General features: G+C 35.6%; 1 protein-coding gene across 4 annotated transcripts in view; it reads right to left on the bottom strand.

Annotated features, from left to right (window-relative positions):
* ATP11B (ATPase phospholipid transporting 11B (putative)) overlaps positions 1 to 16,179 on the bottom strand; it is a 122,064-nt gene that overhangs the window by 78,395 nt on the left and 27,490 nt on the right. For 2 of the 4 annotated variants that reach the window (XM_079923278.1, XM_079923276.1), the window contains exons 3-8: positions 15,765 to 15,824; positions 13,971 to 14,060; positions 12,236 to 12,316; positions 7,006 to 7,113; positions 6,692 to 6,820; positions 5,962 to 6,065 (exon numbers count right to left, since the gene is read on the bottom strand). In XM_079923278.1, coding sequence (XP_079779404.1) covers positions 5,962 to 6,065; positions 6,692 to 6,820; positions 7,006 to 7,113; positions 12,236 to 12,316; positions 13,971 to 14,060; positions 15,765 to 15,824 — 572 coding nt within the window. The remainder of the gene's footprint in view (positions 1 to 5,961; positions 6,066 to 6,691; positions 6,821 to 7,005; positions 7,114 to 12,235; positions 12,317 to 13,970; positions 14,061 to 15,764; positions 15,825 to 16,179) is intronic. The other 2 variants (XM_079923277.1, XM_079923279.1) reach the window with 1 other exon arrangement.

Raw genomic sequence — 16,179 nt, 5'->3', positions numbered from 1 at the left:
TATTTTGAGGTATGTTTTCCAGGCTTTTTTTCCATGCACATATAAATATGTATGTATCTTAAAAACAAAAATGGGATCATATCATAAATACTGTTGGTAATATTTTCTCCCCACTTAACATGTCCTGTGAAAAATACAGATCCAGGGCTTCCCTGGTGGCGCAGTGGTTGAGAGTCCGCCTGCTGATGCAGGGGACATGGGTTCGTGCCCCGGTCCGGGAAGACCCCACATGCCGTGGAGCGGTTAGGCCCGTTGAGCCATGGCCACTGAGCCTGCGCTCCGCAACGGGAGAGGCCACAACAGTGAGAGGCCCGTGTACCGCAAAAAAAAAAAAAAAAAAACAAAACAAAAAAACAGATCCACATCATTACTTTTAATGGCCACACATAGCATTGTATTTTGGGGTCACTGCATAATTTATTTAAGTAATTCACTACTGACAGAAGCTTAGGTTTTTTCCCAACTTATGGATAGTCTAAACAATACAGCCCCAAACAAGCCAGTGTACATATCTTTTCACATTTGCATTAAGATATCTTTTTTTTTTTTTTTTGCAGTATGTGGGCCTCTCTCTGTTGTGGCCTCTCCCGTTACGGAGCACAGGATCTGGACGCGCAGGCTCAGCGGCCATGGCTCAAGGGCCTAGCCGCTCCGCGGCATGTGGGATCTTCCCAGACTGGGGCACGAACCCGTGTCCCCTGCATCAGCAGGCAGACTCTCAACCATTGCGCAACCAGGGAAGCCCAAGATATATTTCTAAAAGCAGAATATCATTATTTTGTTAGGAAAAATTCCCAGAAGTAGAACTGATGAGTTGGAGTCTACAAAAAATAAAGAGAATAGAAAGAATTAAAAAAAAAGAACAAAAAGAGCAAAGGAGCCAAGGAAAGAGACTATGGAGAATACTGTGAAATAGGCACCTGCTAGAGGCTGTACCTAAACAGAAGACTCTCCTAGTTTTTATTTCTTCCAGTGGTTGGGCAGAGATAATTTCTTAACCGTACTCTAGCCTCTCCTCAATAAGTTGTTAAAGTTTTCTAAAAGGAAATAATGTGGACTTCCCTGGTGGCGCAGTGGTTAAGAATCCACTTGCCAATGCAGGGGACAAGGGTTTGAGCCCTGGTCCGGGAAGATTCCACATGCGGCAGAGCAACTTAGCCCGTGCACCACAACTACTGAGCCTACGCTCTAGAGCCTGTGGGCCACAACTACTGAGCCTGTGCTCTAGAGCCCGCCAGCCACAACTACTGAAGCCCGTGCACCTAGAGCCCGTGCTCTGCAACAAGAGAAGCCACCACAATGAGAAGCCCGTGCACCACAACGAAGAATAGCCCTCGCTCGCCGCAACTAGAGAAAAGCCCATGTGCAGCAACAAAGACCCAATACAGCCAAAATTAAGTAAGTAAATAAATTTATTTAAAGAAAAATAAAAAGGGAAATAATGTAACCACTGTTAACTAATAGGTAACTGGGAAGGAACTGACAATATCCAAAGGAGAAAAGTTAATAAACACAGAAAAATGTTCAGCTTTTCTTTTTTTTCTTTCCTTCCTTTTTTTTCTTGGCCGTGCTGCATGGCTTGCAGGATCTTAGTTCCCCAACCAGCGACTGAACTCAGACCCCGGGAGTGAAAGCGCCAAGTCCTAACCGCTGGACTGCCGGGGAACTCCCTGCTCAGCCTTTTTAGTAAAACAATAAATTAAAACTAGTTTTAAAACTATAAAACTATTATCTACAAAATCAGCAAAAATTTTAAAACTATAATACTTAATACTAGGGACTTCCCTGGTGGCACAGTGGTTAAGAATCTGCCTGCCAATGCAGGGGACACGGGTTTGAGCCCTGGTCCAGGAAGATCCCACATGCTGCAGAGCAACTAAGCCTGTGCGCCACAACTACTGAAGCCTGTGCACCTAGGGCCTGTGCTTCGCAACAAGAGAAGCCATCGTAATGAGAAGCCCACACACTGCAACGAAGAGCAGCCCGCACTCACTGCAACTAGAGAAAGCCCGCGCACAGCAACGAAGCCCCAACACAGCCAAAAATAAATAAATAAATTTTAAAAAGCACGAAAAACAAAACTTAATACTTGTAACATTTTGAAACAATAATAAGCCTCATAAACTTATACTTAGCTCATAGCAATAAAAATTAATCCAATGTTTTTGGAAAGTAATGTGTCAGTAGGTTTAATAAAGGCCAAATTCGATTAGGGTTTTAATCTAATAATTCCACTTTTGCAGCTCTGTCTGTTCTTAGGGAATAATCTAGTATTAGATTATTAACTCTAGGAGTCAGGAGCTATCACTGTTTCCTTACTGCTGCATTCCCAGTATCTAGCACTATGCCTCAGTTATTGGAGGCACTCAATATATGATGAATAAATGGGCAATAAAAATGTTCTCAAATCCTTTGATTAAGTAATACTGTGGAACTCTTATCATTCATTTACTCATTCAACAGATATTTATTGAGTGTCTATTCTGTTCTAGGTATTTCAATTCAATAGTTAAGTGAATTGTAACACACACAAATCTTAGTTGCATATATCACAGAATTCAATAAAAGGAAAAACTTAAGTGCATAAAATTAAGTCCATAAAGATATTTATTCTTTTCAACTGTCAACAAACATGTAGTAAGGCCTCCTATATGCCAGATCTGTTCTAGGTGCTTGGGATACATCAGTGAACAAAACACACAAAGATGTCTGTCCTTGAGTTTACAATTTAGTTGGAGAAGGAGATAATAAGCAACAAACATAATAAATAAGTACATTACATAGCATACTAGAAGGTATTATGTGCTATTAAAAAAAAGCAGGAGAGGGTAAGAAGGATTAAGTCACAGTATTAAATAGTCAAAGTAGGCCTCACTGAAGAGGTGATTTTAAGCGAAGACTAGAAGGTGGTAAAGGAGTTAGATAAAGAACAGCTAGTGAAAAGGTAGAAGTGGATATGGCATTTTCAAGGGAAAATAAGGAGGCCAGTGTAGCTCGAGGGTGAGGCACGAGGGAGAAGGATCAAAAATTAGATCAGAGATCAGTTGGGGATGGAGGCAATCAGTTAGATCATTATAAAGATATGAGTGAGACAGAAAAGCCATTGTAAGGTTTGGGCAGAGGAATGCTATGATCTGACTTACATTTTAAAAGGATGACTCTGGCTGCTTTTGTGAGAACAGACAGACTGCAAGGGAAAGAAGAGTAAAAGCAGAAAAACCAGTAAGGAAGCCTTTGATAGCAGTAATCCAAGCAGAAGATAATGCTGGTTTGGATCAATTGAGTAGCAGAGAAGGGGGTGAAAGATGGTCAGGTTTTGGATGTATTTTGAAAGTAAACCAATATGATATTCTGATGGATTGGGATGAGATGTGGCAGAGAAGGTGAGAAGAGGTGAGCAGAGAGGGGATGAAGGAGTCATGGCTGACTCCAAGATTTCTGGCCAGAACAACTGAAAAGATGGACTGTCATCAGCTGAAATGGGAATGGCCATTAGCATAAAAACTTCTGGAGGAAAGATCAGGAATTCAGTTTTCAACGTGATTAATTTGATATTTTTTACTAAATATCCAAGTGGAATTGCGGAACAGGAAGTTGGATATAAGAATCTGAAGACTAGGGAAGAAATCTGGGATTGAGATATAAATTTGGAGTCATCAGCATATAGATGGTTTTGAAAGCCATCAGCCAGGATGAGATCACAAAGAGTGAGTTCAGATAATGAAAGGTATAGATAGAGGAGGGAAGAGGACTGAGGATAGTCCTGGGGCACTCTAACATCAAGAAGTCATAGAGAAGAGGAGAAATCAGCCAAAGAGATTGAGAAGGAGGGACTACTGAAGTAAGAGGAAAATCAAGAGAGGGAGATGTCTTGGAAGCCAAGTGAACAAGTTGTATCAAAGAGGAGGGAATGATGAACTATCTAACTACTGGATTCTGAGTTGGTGAACTTATATGTAATAAGGTGTCATGCAATACTTCTAATAGCAAAACAATGGAAGAGTTAAGTATGGAAAGACTGGGGAACCGTTAGGTTCTAGTACGTTTACTTAGACTATTATGCAGCCATTAAAAAAGATCATTAAGAATACTGTGTAGTAAGATGGAAAATACTTTAAAAAAACCACAAAGGCAATCCATATTCTTTCAAGAAATATTAGAAAATATGGAGAACAAAAAAGGTGATTAAAAAGCAGCTGAAATCGTACCACCAAGAAATAAGTACTAACATTCTGACATGTAATTCCTCTAGGTTCTTCTTTCTCTCTATACCTATTTATTTTTTCTATCTAACTACCTAACTACCTATCAAATACACATACATACATATTTCTTTTTATATAATTGGGATATGAGACTACAGCTCTATAACATTTTATTCAACATTGTATTTCAGTATGTTGCTATGTCATTAAATTCTTTGAAAGCATCATTTTTATTACCTACCTAATTCATCTTACATCTATACCATAAAGCCATTTAACCATTCCTCCTACTTGGACATTAAAAATTTTAAACATCAATATTTCCCTTATAAATAGCATATAGTATGGTACAGTAAACTGAAAAAATACAGTTAGAGATATATAAAATATCTTTACAGCTGTGAGTTCCTCAAGGATGGAAACTGTGCTTATTAATCTTATTTATCACTTATCATAATGAGCACAAAGGTGCTCAACAATAATTTGTTGAATGAATGAATAAAAACAGCAATAAAAATTTTAAAGTAGTGGCATAATTAATTATGAGTTATTTTTCTATTACAAAAGTCTTCTGTAGTAATTACATTTGTATTTTAAAAAAACCCATATACTTTCAGTAAGGAAGAGGAAAAGAGAAAATAAAGAGGAATACCTTATATTCAACAGTGAATTATTTCTTATTTAACAAAAATATTTTTAAACTTTCTCCCCATTTTCCAAATAACGTAAAACCACCCACGAAAGCATTAGTTACATTTGATCTCATATTAATCTTATGCTTTCTTAATGCTGCATCATTTTCTAGTTTTTAATACTAATCTTTTAATAATTCACCCTTGTCTGAGACTTGGAAATAACAGCAATAGAGAACTCTTAAAGTACTAAATTCTTCACAGTTAAATCTATCTTATAATTTAAATGCTCTTAAAGCATAGAACTCCAAATTTTTACAGTTAATTGGAAAACTCCATATTGTATTCATATTTGACTTTGATGAAAATGCAAGATTTTTATAATATCACATAGAGAAAACTCCATTATAAATATATGGATCCAGAATAAAGATATGTAAGACATCTGAAAAATCCAATGACTAGTGATAAGATTTTAAAACATTTCAACCAACAAATGGAGATGGAGAATATGACAAGAAGCTGAGGGTAATTTTTACAATGTGGTTATAATTTATATTCTATCACCAGTTATTGAGTAAAAATGAGTAGTTTCTCATGGAAGTCTTTAATAATAAAAAGTTGTTTCCATTCCATAGACCACAATAATTAGCACAGCACTCACTGAAAGATGACTTACACTGTATTAATATTTAGTAAATTGTAATGTTAAAAGTAGTTAGTTCCTATTGAACATAAAGACATGGCCCTTGCCTTCATGGAGCACATATATACACACGCACTCACACACGCACACCATTAGATTATTTTCTTCTAAGGAAATAATCTTATTTCTGTTGTAACTACTATTATAGTTATAAAGTTTATTGCTATTGTTATAAAGCCAATTCATACCAAAGTAGAAGGTAATAGGAAAGAACATGTGACTAAAAGCATGGCTTTTGAATTAATACTTTGGCTTAGAATTCTGGCAAATTCTGCTTTTAGCTTTTTTCCCCTTTAACTGATCTCCCACCTTGCTCCCCCCAATAATGTCAATTAGCTATCTCAGTGAACGTTTATCATTGTAAAAATGAAATCTGTAAACAGAACTTAAAATGAGCATGGTGATTATCACACCATACCTGTACAAGTCTGCTTCTGGTTGCTGACATTCTATCACAGCTATAAGAGTGTCCAAATTGGCAACTGTCTGTAATACTGCTGTTTCTGGAACTGCCACATGGGTCTGAAAAAAAGAAAAATTAAATCACAGTTTTGAGATCTACATGGAACTTTAGATAACATTTATTTCAAACCTCTTTTACATATGAAATCACAGCATTCTGTAGCTGAGATCACTTAGCTAGATGGCAGAAGAGAAAGAAGAATGTAAAATAACAAGTAGTAAAAGGAGCTACTGTGATTACCTGTCTACAGAGGACATTTGCATACCAGGAAATTTAAGTCTGTGTTAACAATCATTACTGCTCTAAGTTTATTATAAAAAATTTAATAGGGGGAAAAAAGTGTATCAAATAAAATCCTTGATTGTATTAATACTTTGAAAACTGAGAAAAATGTAAATGTGTCCCGTATCTAAAAAAGCACCAATGTATTAGAAGATTATTTTTTTCCTAAAAACACTTTTCACTTTTCTTAAACTTGACTAAATTACGTGAGGCTCCCCTTGAAGTAAATGTATAATAACATTATTTCTTTAAAAAAAACTTAACTTTTAAAAAGTTTCAGTAATTTAAAACATTTCTCCTTTATCAGGTCAAACTTTATTACCTTAACCAAAGGAAAGTATTACTATAATCCAAAGACATTTTGTTCACCAAGAGCGACACTCAAACATAAGCATGTACAAACCTTCAGGTTAGTTTCTCCATCCAAGCTAGCAGTTGTAACGTGACAAGAACCATCAAGTCGATCTGAGGACAGAAGCACCAAATCTGCAGGGAAAATTTCATCTTTGGCTACTCGAACAATATCACCCACCTATGAAGAATTTTGGGGAAAAGTGGATATACAGATTTTAAAAGGCAAAGACTAAATTTTATTGAGTTCTAAACAAGTGGTCTATCATAATATTTTAATGTAGGAAAGCAGACTTTTAACTAAAACAATCAGAGAATTTGTGATTTCAAAATATTATTGATTTCTATTATTTACTAAGTGCATACCCGAATGTTTTTTGATCTAGTTTTTACAAGGCCACCACTTCGAACAACATAAACAGGAGCTCCATTTACTTCATTATCTGAGTTATGTCTTAACCAATCTTCATATCCCTGTAAACATCAAAAGAATAAAAAATGCCCCTCTTAGTATTAGAAGATACTTTTTATCAAATGAGAAAAAGAAACATAAAAATTTCCCCCAAACATTTCATTCATTAGAATTATGTTAGGCTACCTGACTCAGGTATTTGACATTCATCACTACTAGAAACACTCTTTTCTCTTGGTTTTCATCACATACATGTTCCTGGTTTTCATACTATCTCTCTAATTACTCCTCAGTTTCCTTACAGGAGGCTCCTTCTATGTCACCTTAATGGGCTTTTTTTGCACCGTTCACTTTCTCATTACCAGATTTCTTCTACCCCTGTGTCTTCAAAAAGTTCTGAAATTTAGGGACTTCTCTGGTGGTGCAGTGGTTAAGAATCTGCCTGCCAATGCAGGGGACACAGGTTCAAGCCCTGGTCTGGGAAGATCCCACATGCCGTGGAGCAACTAACCTCGTGTGCCACAACTACTGAGCCTGCGCTCTAGAGCCCGCGAGCCACAACTACTGAGCCCACGAGCCACAATTGCTGAAGCCTGTGCACCTAGAGCCTGTGCTCTGCAACAAGAGAAGTCACCTCAATGAGAAGCCCACGCTCTGCAACGAAGAGTAGCCCCCGCTCACCGCAACTAGAGAAAGCCTGCGCACAGCAACAAAGACCCAATGCAGCTAAAAATAAATAAATAAATATATATAAAAAAGGGGAAACATAAGCATTTCACAAAGAATCCTTTGATTAAATGTTAAAGAGTGGTAATTTTTAAAAAATATTTATTTTTTATTTGCTTGCACTGAGTCTTAGTTGTGGCAGGAGGGCTCCTTAGTTGTGGCTTGTGGGCTCCTTAGTTGTGGCATGCATGTGGTATCTAGTTCCCTGACCAGGGATCAAAACCAGGGCCCCTGCATTGGGAGCGTGGAGCCTTATCCACTGGAAAAGACTTATGCTATTTTAGAGGAAATTCAAGCACTCAGAGGTATAGCACAAGTATAGATAATGGAATGATATCTAAGAAGTAACATTAAGTGATAAAAGTAAGGTACAGAATGTGTTGTAGTCTATGCTATCATTTGTGAAAAATATGCTTACTAATGTGAACACTTTGTATAGATACCTGGACTAATGTACAAATAATGGCTCCCTCAGGGGAGGAGAACTAGGAGACTAAGGGATAGGAGCATAAGAGACTTTTACTATATGTTATTTAATTAATTAATTTATTTATTTGGTTTACAATAGCCAGGACATGGAAGCAACCTAACTGTCCATTGACAGATGAATGGATAAAGAAGATGTGGCACATATATACAATGGAATAGTACTCAACCATAAAAAAATGAAATTGAGTTATTGGTAGTGAGGTGGATGGACCTAGAGTCTGCCATACAGAGTGAAGTAAGTCAGGAAGAAAAAAAACAAATACCGTATGCTACATACATGTGGAATCTAAAAAAAGAAATTAAAAAAAAAGGTTCTGAAGAACCTAAGGGGAGGACAGGAATAAAGACGCAGACATAGAGAATGGACTTGAGGACACAGGGAGGGGGAAGGGTAAGCTGGGATGAAGTGAGAGAGTGGCATGGACATATATACACTACCAAAAGTAAAAAGCAGCTCGGTGCTTTGTGACCACCTAGAGTAGAGGGGTGGGATAGGGAGGGTGGGAGGGAGGGAGACACAAGAAGGAGGAGATATGGGGATATATGTATATGTATAGCTGATTCACTTCATTATAAAGCAGAAACTAACACACCATTGTAAAGCAATTATACTCCAATACAGATGTTAAAAAAAAAATTATTTGGCTGTGCTGGGTCTTAGTTGCGGCATGTGGGATCTTCGTTGCAGCATGCAGGATCTTTAGTTGTGGCATGTGGGATCTAGTCCCCTGACCAGGGACTGAACCCAGGCCCCCTGCATTGGGTGCACACAGTCTAAACTGCTGGACCACCAGGGAAGTCCCTATATGTTATTTTATACTGTTTCCATTTTTAAAAAATATGTGCATCTATTACCTAAAACTATTACAACATTATAAAATATAAAACAAATACTAAAGATTGCTCTGAAGGTCTATGTTTTTCAGGGAGAATCCTTTTGGGAAAGCATTTTTAAGACACAAATTATGCTGGCTCAATTTAAGATGTGGTATGTCAATTTTAGAGGAATTTAATTGAGAGTCAAAATACCTTTCCTGAAACTGTCAAAAAGCATACTTTTATAGTCAGATGACATCAATAAAGCAATAATTTTAAAATTATCTTTTTCTGAAGTTATCATTCCATTTACTTCCATTGACAAATTTAAACTAAAACAAAAATGTATTAGAAATCTTTGGCTTACAAGTACAAATGAAAAAGTATCATTACATACAATCTATGATACAAAATAGACTGCTTTTTCACAAGAGCAGTCATAAGCAGATCTACTTAGGGTTTTATTTTGATTTTTTAAAAATCTGTTTTGTTTTGCTTTGTTTTTAGCAGTTACACAGCGATTTTATAGTGCAGGGATTTCAAGTGCTAACATAATTTCTGATTTTTCAATTGAAAACTCTAGAGACCATTTCTTGATGTTTCCTACCCTGGAAAATGTTGTTTCCCTTGATTCTTCAGACTCTGTTGTTCTTACATTCCTAATTACCTTTCATATCTTGCTTACTATTATTCTTTTGTGTAGATACACTTGTCTCCCAAAATCCAAATATATATCAGCAACAACTCTAAACAGTTGGGGAGGCATACAGTTAAAATCTTTTTAAACACAAGTTCACAAACTATAATTCATCCTACATGTCACTGCCAGATTAAGCTTTCCAAAACACCGTTTTAATTCACTATCCTGTCCAAACCCCTCCTGACAACTCTCAAAGAGTCTTCCAGCCTCTTTAATTTAGTACCAACATCCATTTCCAGTATGTTATCTTTTAGTACATTCCTACACAGGGTCAAACATTAGTCAGATATGTCATTCCCTAAAATAAGTCTTGCCTTTTCTTCCATTTAAGCCTTTGCTCAAGTTGTTTGTTTCTATCTCACCTTCTTTACCAACTATCATTTTATCCATATTCCAAAGTCTCATCTCTAATATTTCTTCCATGAAGCCTTCCTTGATTATCCAGATGAAGTGTTCCACCCTTTCTCTAAATACCTACAGCTCACTGGCTCTTTCTATGATCTTATTAAACTATAATTATTTTTGTATTTGGTCTTACCTTCTCTACTTCATACGTTTTAAGCTCATACAGGACAAAGATTATGATATTTAACAGAGCACTATATCTTGCATTACACAACTAAAGAGAACACAATTTGCAAATATAGCTGGAAGAAGTTAAAAAAAAAAAATCTAACAACTTCATTCATATTAAAGTATAAACCAGGGCAAGAAGTATTACAACATTTAACATTGCCTTAAAAATATTCAAGAGATTCATTCATTCATTTATTCACCTATCAAACAAATATTTATTGAAGGCCAAATATGTGCACAGCCTTGTTCTGGTCACTGGTAATAAACTAGTAATATAAAACAAAGTCTCTGCCCTCATAGAACGAAACATTCAAATGAAGATGACAAACAAACTAATAAACAAGCATTTATTCAATAGAACCATAGGTAGGCAAAAATGATATGAAGCAAAAAGACCAGAGCAGGAAAGAAGAGAGTGACACAGAGGTCAGGAAAAGCCTAAGATATCCAAGTGGAAACAGTTGTATTTCCAAGCACAAAGAGTTGTATATGTGTGTCTGGAGTTCAGAGCATAGTTTCAGGATACATGTAAATTTGAGACCCATCAACATATAAATGGTACCTTAAGCCACTAGATTGGAAGAAATCACCAAAAAGGAAACTATATATAGAAAAGAGGTCCAAGGGACAAATGTGTGTTACTTTGATAAAATAAATGACATCTACAAAGCCAAGTAAATATGCATTAAGTGATATGGATGCTTACTGACTTACACGAATTCTCATCTCCAACAGAACACTGAATATAGGGAAATCAAACTTAGAACGGTAGCATGATATTCTGACACACTAGATAAATAATGCAACTGTTAATCTACAGACTCCCCATACCCATATCATGTAAGTAATAAATATACTACATCTCAGAATTATAAAATGTTTTCCAATTTTGTTTCCATGTCAATTTCCACCTTATCCCTAAATCTTATATAATGAGTATTTATCATACTGACACAAGAAAATTCAAATTAACTCCCTTTCAGGAAGAAGGGTTCAGTTCTGTATAATTGAGCCTCTGGCCCAGTATCTTCTCAAAGATATTTTGAGAAGTGGTAGTATATAAACATGTCATTTCTAGGAATTTTTAAACTTCTTACTTGTCATGTTTATCCAATAATACTGTTCTTCTATACCTACTTTTTTTTTTTTTTTTTTTTTTAGCGGTACGCGGGCCTCTCACTGTTGTGGCCTCTCCCGTTGCGGAGCACAGGCTCCGGACGCGCAGGCTCAGCGGCCATGGCTCACAGGCCCAGCCGCTCCGTGGCACGTGGGATCTTCCCAGACCGGGGCACGAACCCGTGTTCCCTGCATCGGCAGGCAGACTCCCAACCACTGCGCCACCAGGGAAGCCCAATATACCTACATTTTAATATCAATTCAAGATCTGGTTGAAGCTATTTCCCCTAGAATACTATTTTACATAAAAATCGACCTCACCAGAGGAAGTTGTAAAAAGTAGGAAAGCACTGTACAATTCTTATTCAGAAATGTTCGTGCCAGAAGTACATGTTCTGCTCCTTATAAACATATCCCCTTTGAACTGTATTTCCTTTAAATACGACCAAACTCTGCAAAGATGATTATAATAATTAATCTGTTTCATATATGAATTGGTTTGTACATATAAAATGCTTGTTTTTGGATGCTCCCTAGGTGTATCAAAGGAACGACATATTTTAACAATTGTAATCATCCCATCAGTCACCAGGTACCTGATAACGATGGCTTAATTCAGTTTAATTTTACCATAGGCAGAATCAAATAAATTTCTTGTTATGAAAATTATTTTCACAACAATAAATCTTACTTTGGAGTGGAAATATTAAGCAACTTCTGAATGACTTGGGAGAAAAATAACAATATGAAGTATTTCATACCTGCTTTATGGCTGTTACTGTTATCACAAAGAATAACGGGAGTCCACTGGTAATTGGACTGGTAGGTGTATCAATCATAAGCTGGATTAAAAAACAGAGAAGGCAGAGTATATTTTATATTGTACACATATTGTGTATACTGTAATAACATCTAGAACCTCATAATTATTGGGAAATCTGAAAACATTATACAAAACATGTATCATGGTCCAGATGAAAAAATAACATGAGAGAGAGACTACGCAGTGAGTGTAGTTTAGTTCACAGTTTCACAAGTTCACTTTGATGGCTCTTATATGGGGTTAGCAGAATACCTAAATCTATTGCATACCCACAAATACTGCTAGGGTGGACTCAGTCTCTGCTTTCTTAACACAGAGTACTTAAGGTCTTCCTCGGTATTTGCCTTGGAGGGGAGCTATAGCTGCTCAGAATCTCAGTTCACATTTCTTTGCCCATCCTGAGAAACGCTGTAAAGTCTGTCAGTTTTTACCCTGGGATCCAGCATAAACTCACCACTTAGGGAGAGAAAACAAGAAATGGGACTAGGGAAAGGGTTTCTTTCTACAAGTGATTTTGTTACACCTAGCGGAGCCAGAAGGGTACAACTTGGAAAATGCTGCTGCAATTATCTAAATCATACAACTGAGGTTTCAATAAACTGCTGGAAAAGAAATATTTGTAGTAATTATATCTGGTTATTTAGAACATGGGTCTAACGATTTATTAATATTCCTTTACTCTGGGTAGGCCAATTAAATTTGTTCTACTCCACACACAAGCTGAATTCCTTATCTTAGCTAGTAATTTCACAAATGCATGTTACATGGACATAGTAAGTATAAATTTCTCATTTTTCCAACTAAACCAAGCTGAAGTTCTATTGATGAAAAAAAATCAGAAGTTCCTTTTCTGTTCATGAAGCAAAGCAATTAAAAAAAAAAGTTTCCTCAAGCTTTACAGTGACTACTTCACAAGTTTTTTTCTTTTGAAAGCCCAGGTTCTATGGAGAGAAAAGTTCAGAGTTTATACAAAAATTCAATGCCACACTGGAATACACTGCCAAGGTATTATCAGAAAAGAATAACCTCTTTAAAAGAAAATGACACTTATTTTAAATCCTGATTTATACTCAAGTTTCATAAGCTGTTCTCTTGATATTTTGACATTAGGAAAAAAAGCACAATGTGAAAATCAAGAAACTGTCAAATAGCTTATAATGAACATAGATTTAGGTTAAGAAAACAGTCTCCTGGAGAAAAATCAATATTCACGGGGATTCTTAAAAATTATAATTAAAAAAATTTTTAAATAAAAGTAAAATTTAAATTAAAAAAAAGAAAAGCCAAAGAAAGATTTACTTTGTACAAAGATGGTTCCATAGGCAGAAATGTGCCAAAAACATGTGCTGTATATTAAAAGCCAAAATATTTATGTCCGAGGCAGAACATCTGAAAGGATGATGTTATTTTCTTGGCTTTGATTATGATTATCAGCACCATAGCAATCAGTGATAAAACAAAATACAATTAATCTTAAAATTCACTGGCTATTTTTCAGACATCTTGATGTGGTTTAAATCATTGTATTCAGTGAATACAATGGGGAAGCTCTGCAAAAAAAAAAAATGGTCCCACAGTCAAATGATTTAGAATGCAATATAACTTTTCCCTGAAGATATATTTTTAGAACCCATGTCTACAAACTTAACAATTTATGAAGTGATAAAGCTTACCTGAACCAAAAATATAATAAGAAAATAAAAGTTTGCCACTCTTCTGAATTGTTCAAATAAATTTTTTGGAACAAAATTCCACACAGTATACTAAAAAAAAACAAAGGAAAAAAAAAAGAAAAAAAAAGATCAATAAGTTAATATTTTAAAATAATATATACTATACACATATAATAACAAGAAAAGTAGTATCAGATTTACTAAGCCCTTAGACAAATTCATGTAACTCTCAATGCTACAAAAACTATCTGGTTTTTAGAGTTTCAGGGCTTTTATTCTATTTTTTTTCTGCCTTTTACTATTTATTGGCAATTTTAGTATAATTTTTAAAAATGAGATAAACTGGAACCCATCAATTTTGCTATTAAATTCTTAGTTTTTTAGAAGTTGGAGATGGCAGATCTAAAATAATATTTTAATAACTGATTTTGGTTTTTGGTTACACAAGACTGAACCTAATGCTGAAGATGAATTAAGAGTTGATAGAAATGCTAACACTGGATTCAATTTATTTTAAATTTTATTAAATTTATATTATATTTATTTTATATTTTATTTATTCAGAAACAGAGGCAATGGTATAATTATTCAGTTATTCCATTAAGCATGGGATATGGAAAAATAAACTAGAATGTGAAAAAGATTAAAAATTACTTTAGGTAAGTGATCACTGGTATAACCATCAAGAAAATCTCATAAAGGATATGAAAGTCTGTCACAGTGTCAATTTTTAAAGACAGCAGAGTATAATGGTTACGAACATAGATGGTAAAGGGTTAAACTGCTGTGGCCTAAATCCTAATCCAAGGTCATTTAGTGACCTTGGACCTAATCTCTTTGTACTTCACTTTGTGCCTCTATAAAATGAGGACAATAATAACAATCATACTGTATAGGGTTGTTATAAAAATTAAATGAGCTAATATATTTATGAAGCACTTACAACAGACCCTGGCTCATATTAACTGCTGTGTGTCTGTTGTATTATTCATCAGTTTATAAGCCTATAATGCTATATTATGGGGGCAGGGTAATATCGTACAAATTTTACTTGTGCCACTCACTATTCACAACACAACTTTATGCATGAAACAGGGAAACACTTCACAGCACTGTTACTTTACCCTATGTCCATTCTCTCAGTAGAATCTAAGATCCCTAGAGACATTGTTTTATTTACTGCTCTATTGCAGTTACACTAGAGCACACAGCTAGAGATCAAAACTTTAGCAGAACAGATAAGTAAATAAATATGCTTGGAAAAAGAATTTTTTTTCCAGATAATTCTCCTGATGTCAGGCAATAACCATTGGTCAATTCAACTACTGACCAATTACCATTGGTCAATTCAACTATTGACCAATAACCATTGGTCAATTCAACCACTGACCAATTCAAGATTTTCTCTGGTGCAATGAAAGACAGTTCTAATTTCTGAATTTTGGTACGTCAGAAATTTGCTTCTTAATCAGTTTTTTTTTTTTTTTTTTTTGGGCTGCGCTGTGTGGCTTGCAGGATCTTAGTTCCCTGACTAGGATTGAACCTGCGCCCTTGGCAGTAAGAGAGGAATCCTAACCACTGGACCGCCAGGAAATTCCCTTAATCAGTTTTTTAAGACCTCAAACATCCTTTCACATATGAACAATTTTATAAATATGGTTAGGTTCCCAGAAGAGCCCACAAAAGCCTATTTGACCCAAGGGTATATAAAGAATAGTACAATGCCTAACACCTTCCTTTCTTAGGTGAAATTATATTTTCAGTTCTAATCTGGGATATCTGAAACATATTTACCTGTGGTAGTGGTAGCACCAGTGGCTCTAGAATCTGGGATTGGGAACTATGTTCAAGGCTCTAGAGAGAAGAGAGGTAGAGACTTCCTGGAACCAGAAGAAGTCAGTGCTCAATGTGTGCATATGAGGTGGTAATTCTGGGTCAAACCATTGCCAGTTGATCTTCACTGGGGTAAAAAGGCAGTTGTCCCTACAGGGGTCATAGTATTTCCATGCAACTTCCTCAGCACCAGATCAAATGTATAAAACTTTATAGGAATTAACTTGACGATGTTCTATGTTTACATCAATCTATATAATAGTGACAATATATTTTATCTTTCAGAATCTTGAAAAGAGCAACTATATAAGTTGGTAATAAAGTAAATTAATTGGTTTCAGGATGCTCTCTTTGGCTAGCTCAATAATACAATGGA

Source organism: Stenella coeruleoalba (assembly GCF_951394435.1).
Source record: "Stenella coeruleoalba genome assembly, chromosome: 5".
NCBI lineage: Eukaryota > Metazoa > Chordata > Mammalia > Artiodactyla > Delphinidae > Stenella > Stenella coeruleoalba.
The sequence above is the reverse complement of the archived record's forward strand: the minus strand, read 5'-3'. Positions and strand labels throughout refer to the sequence as shown.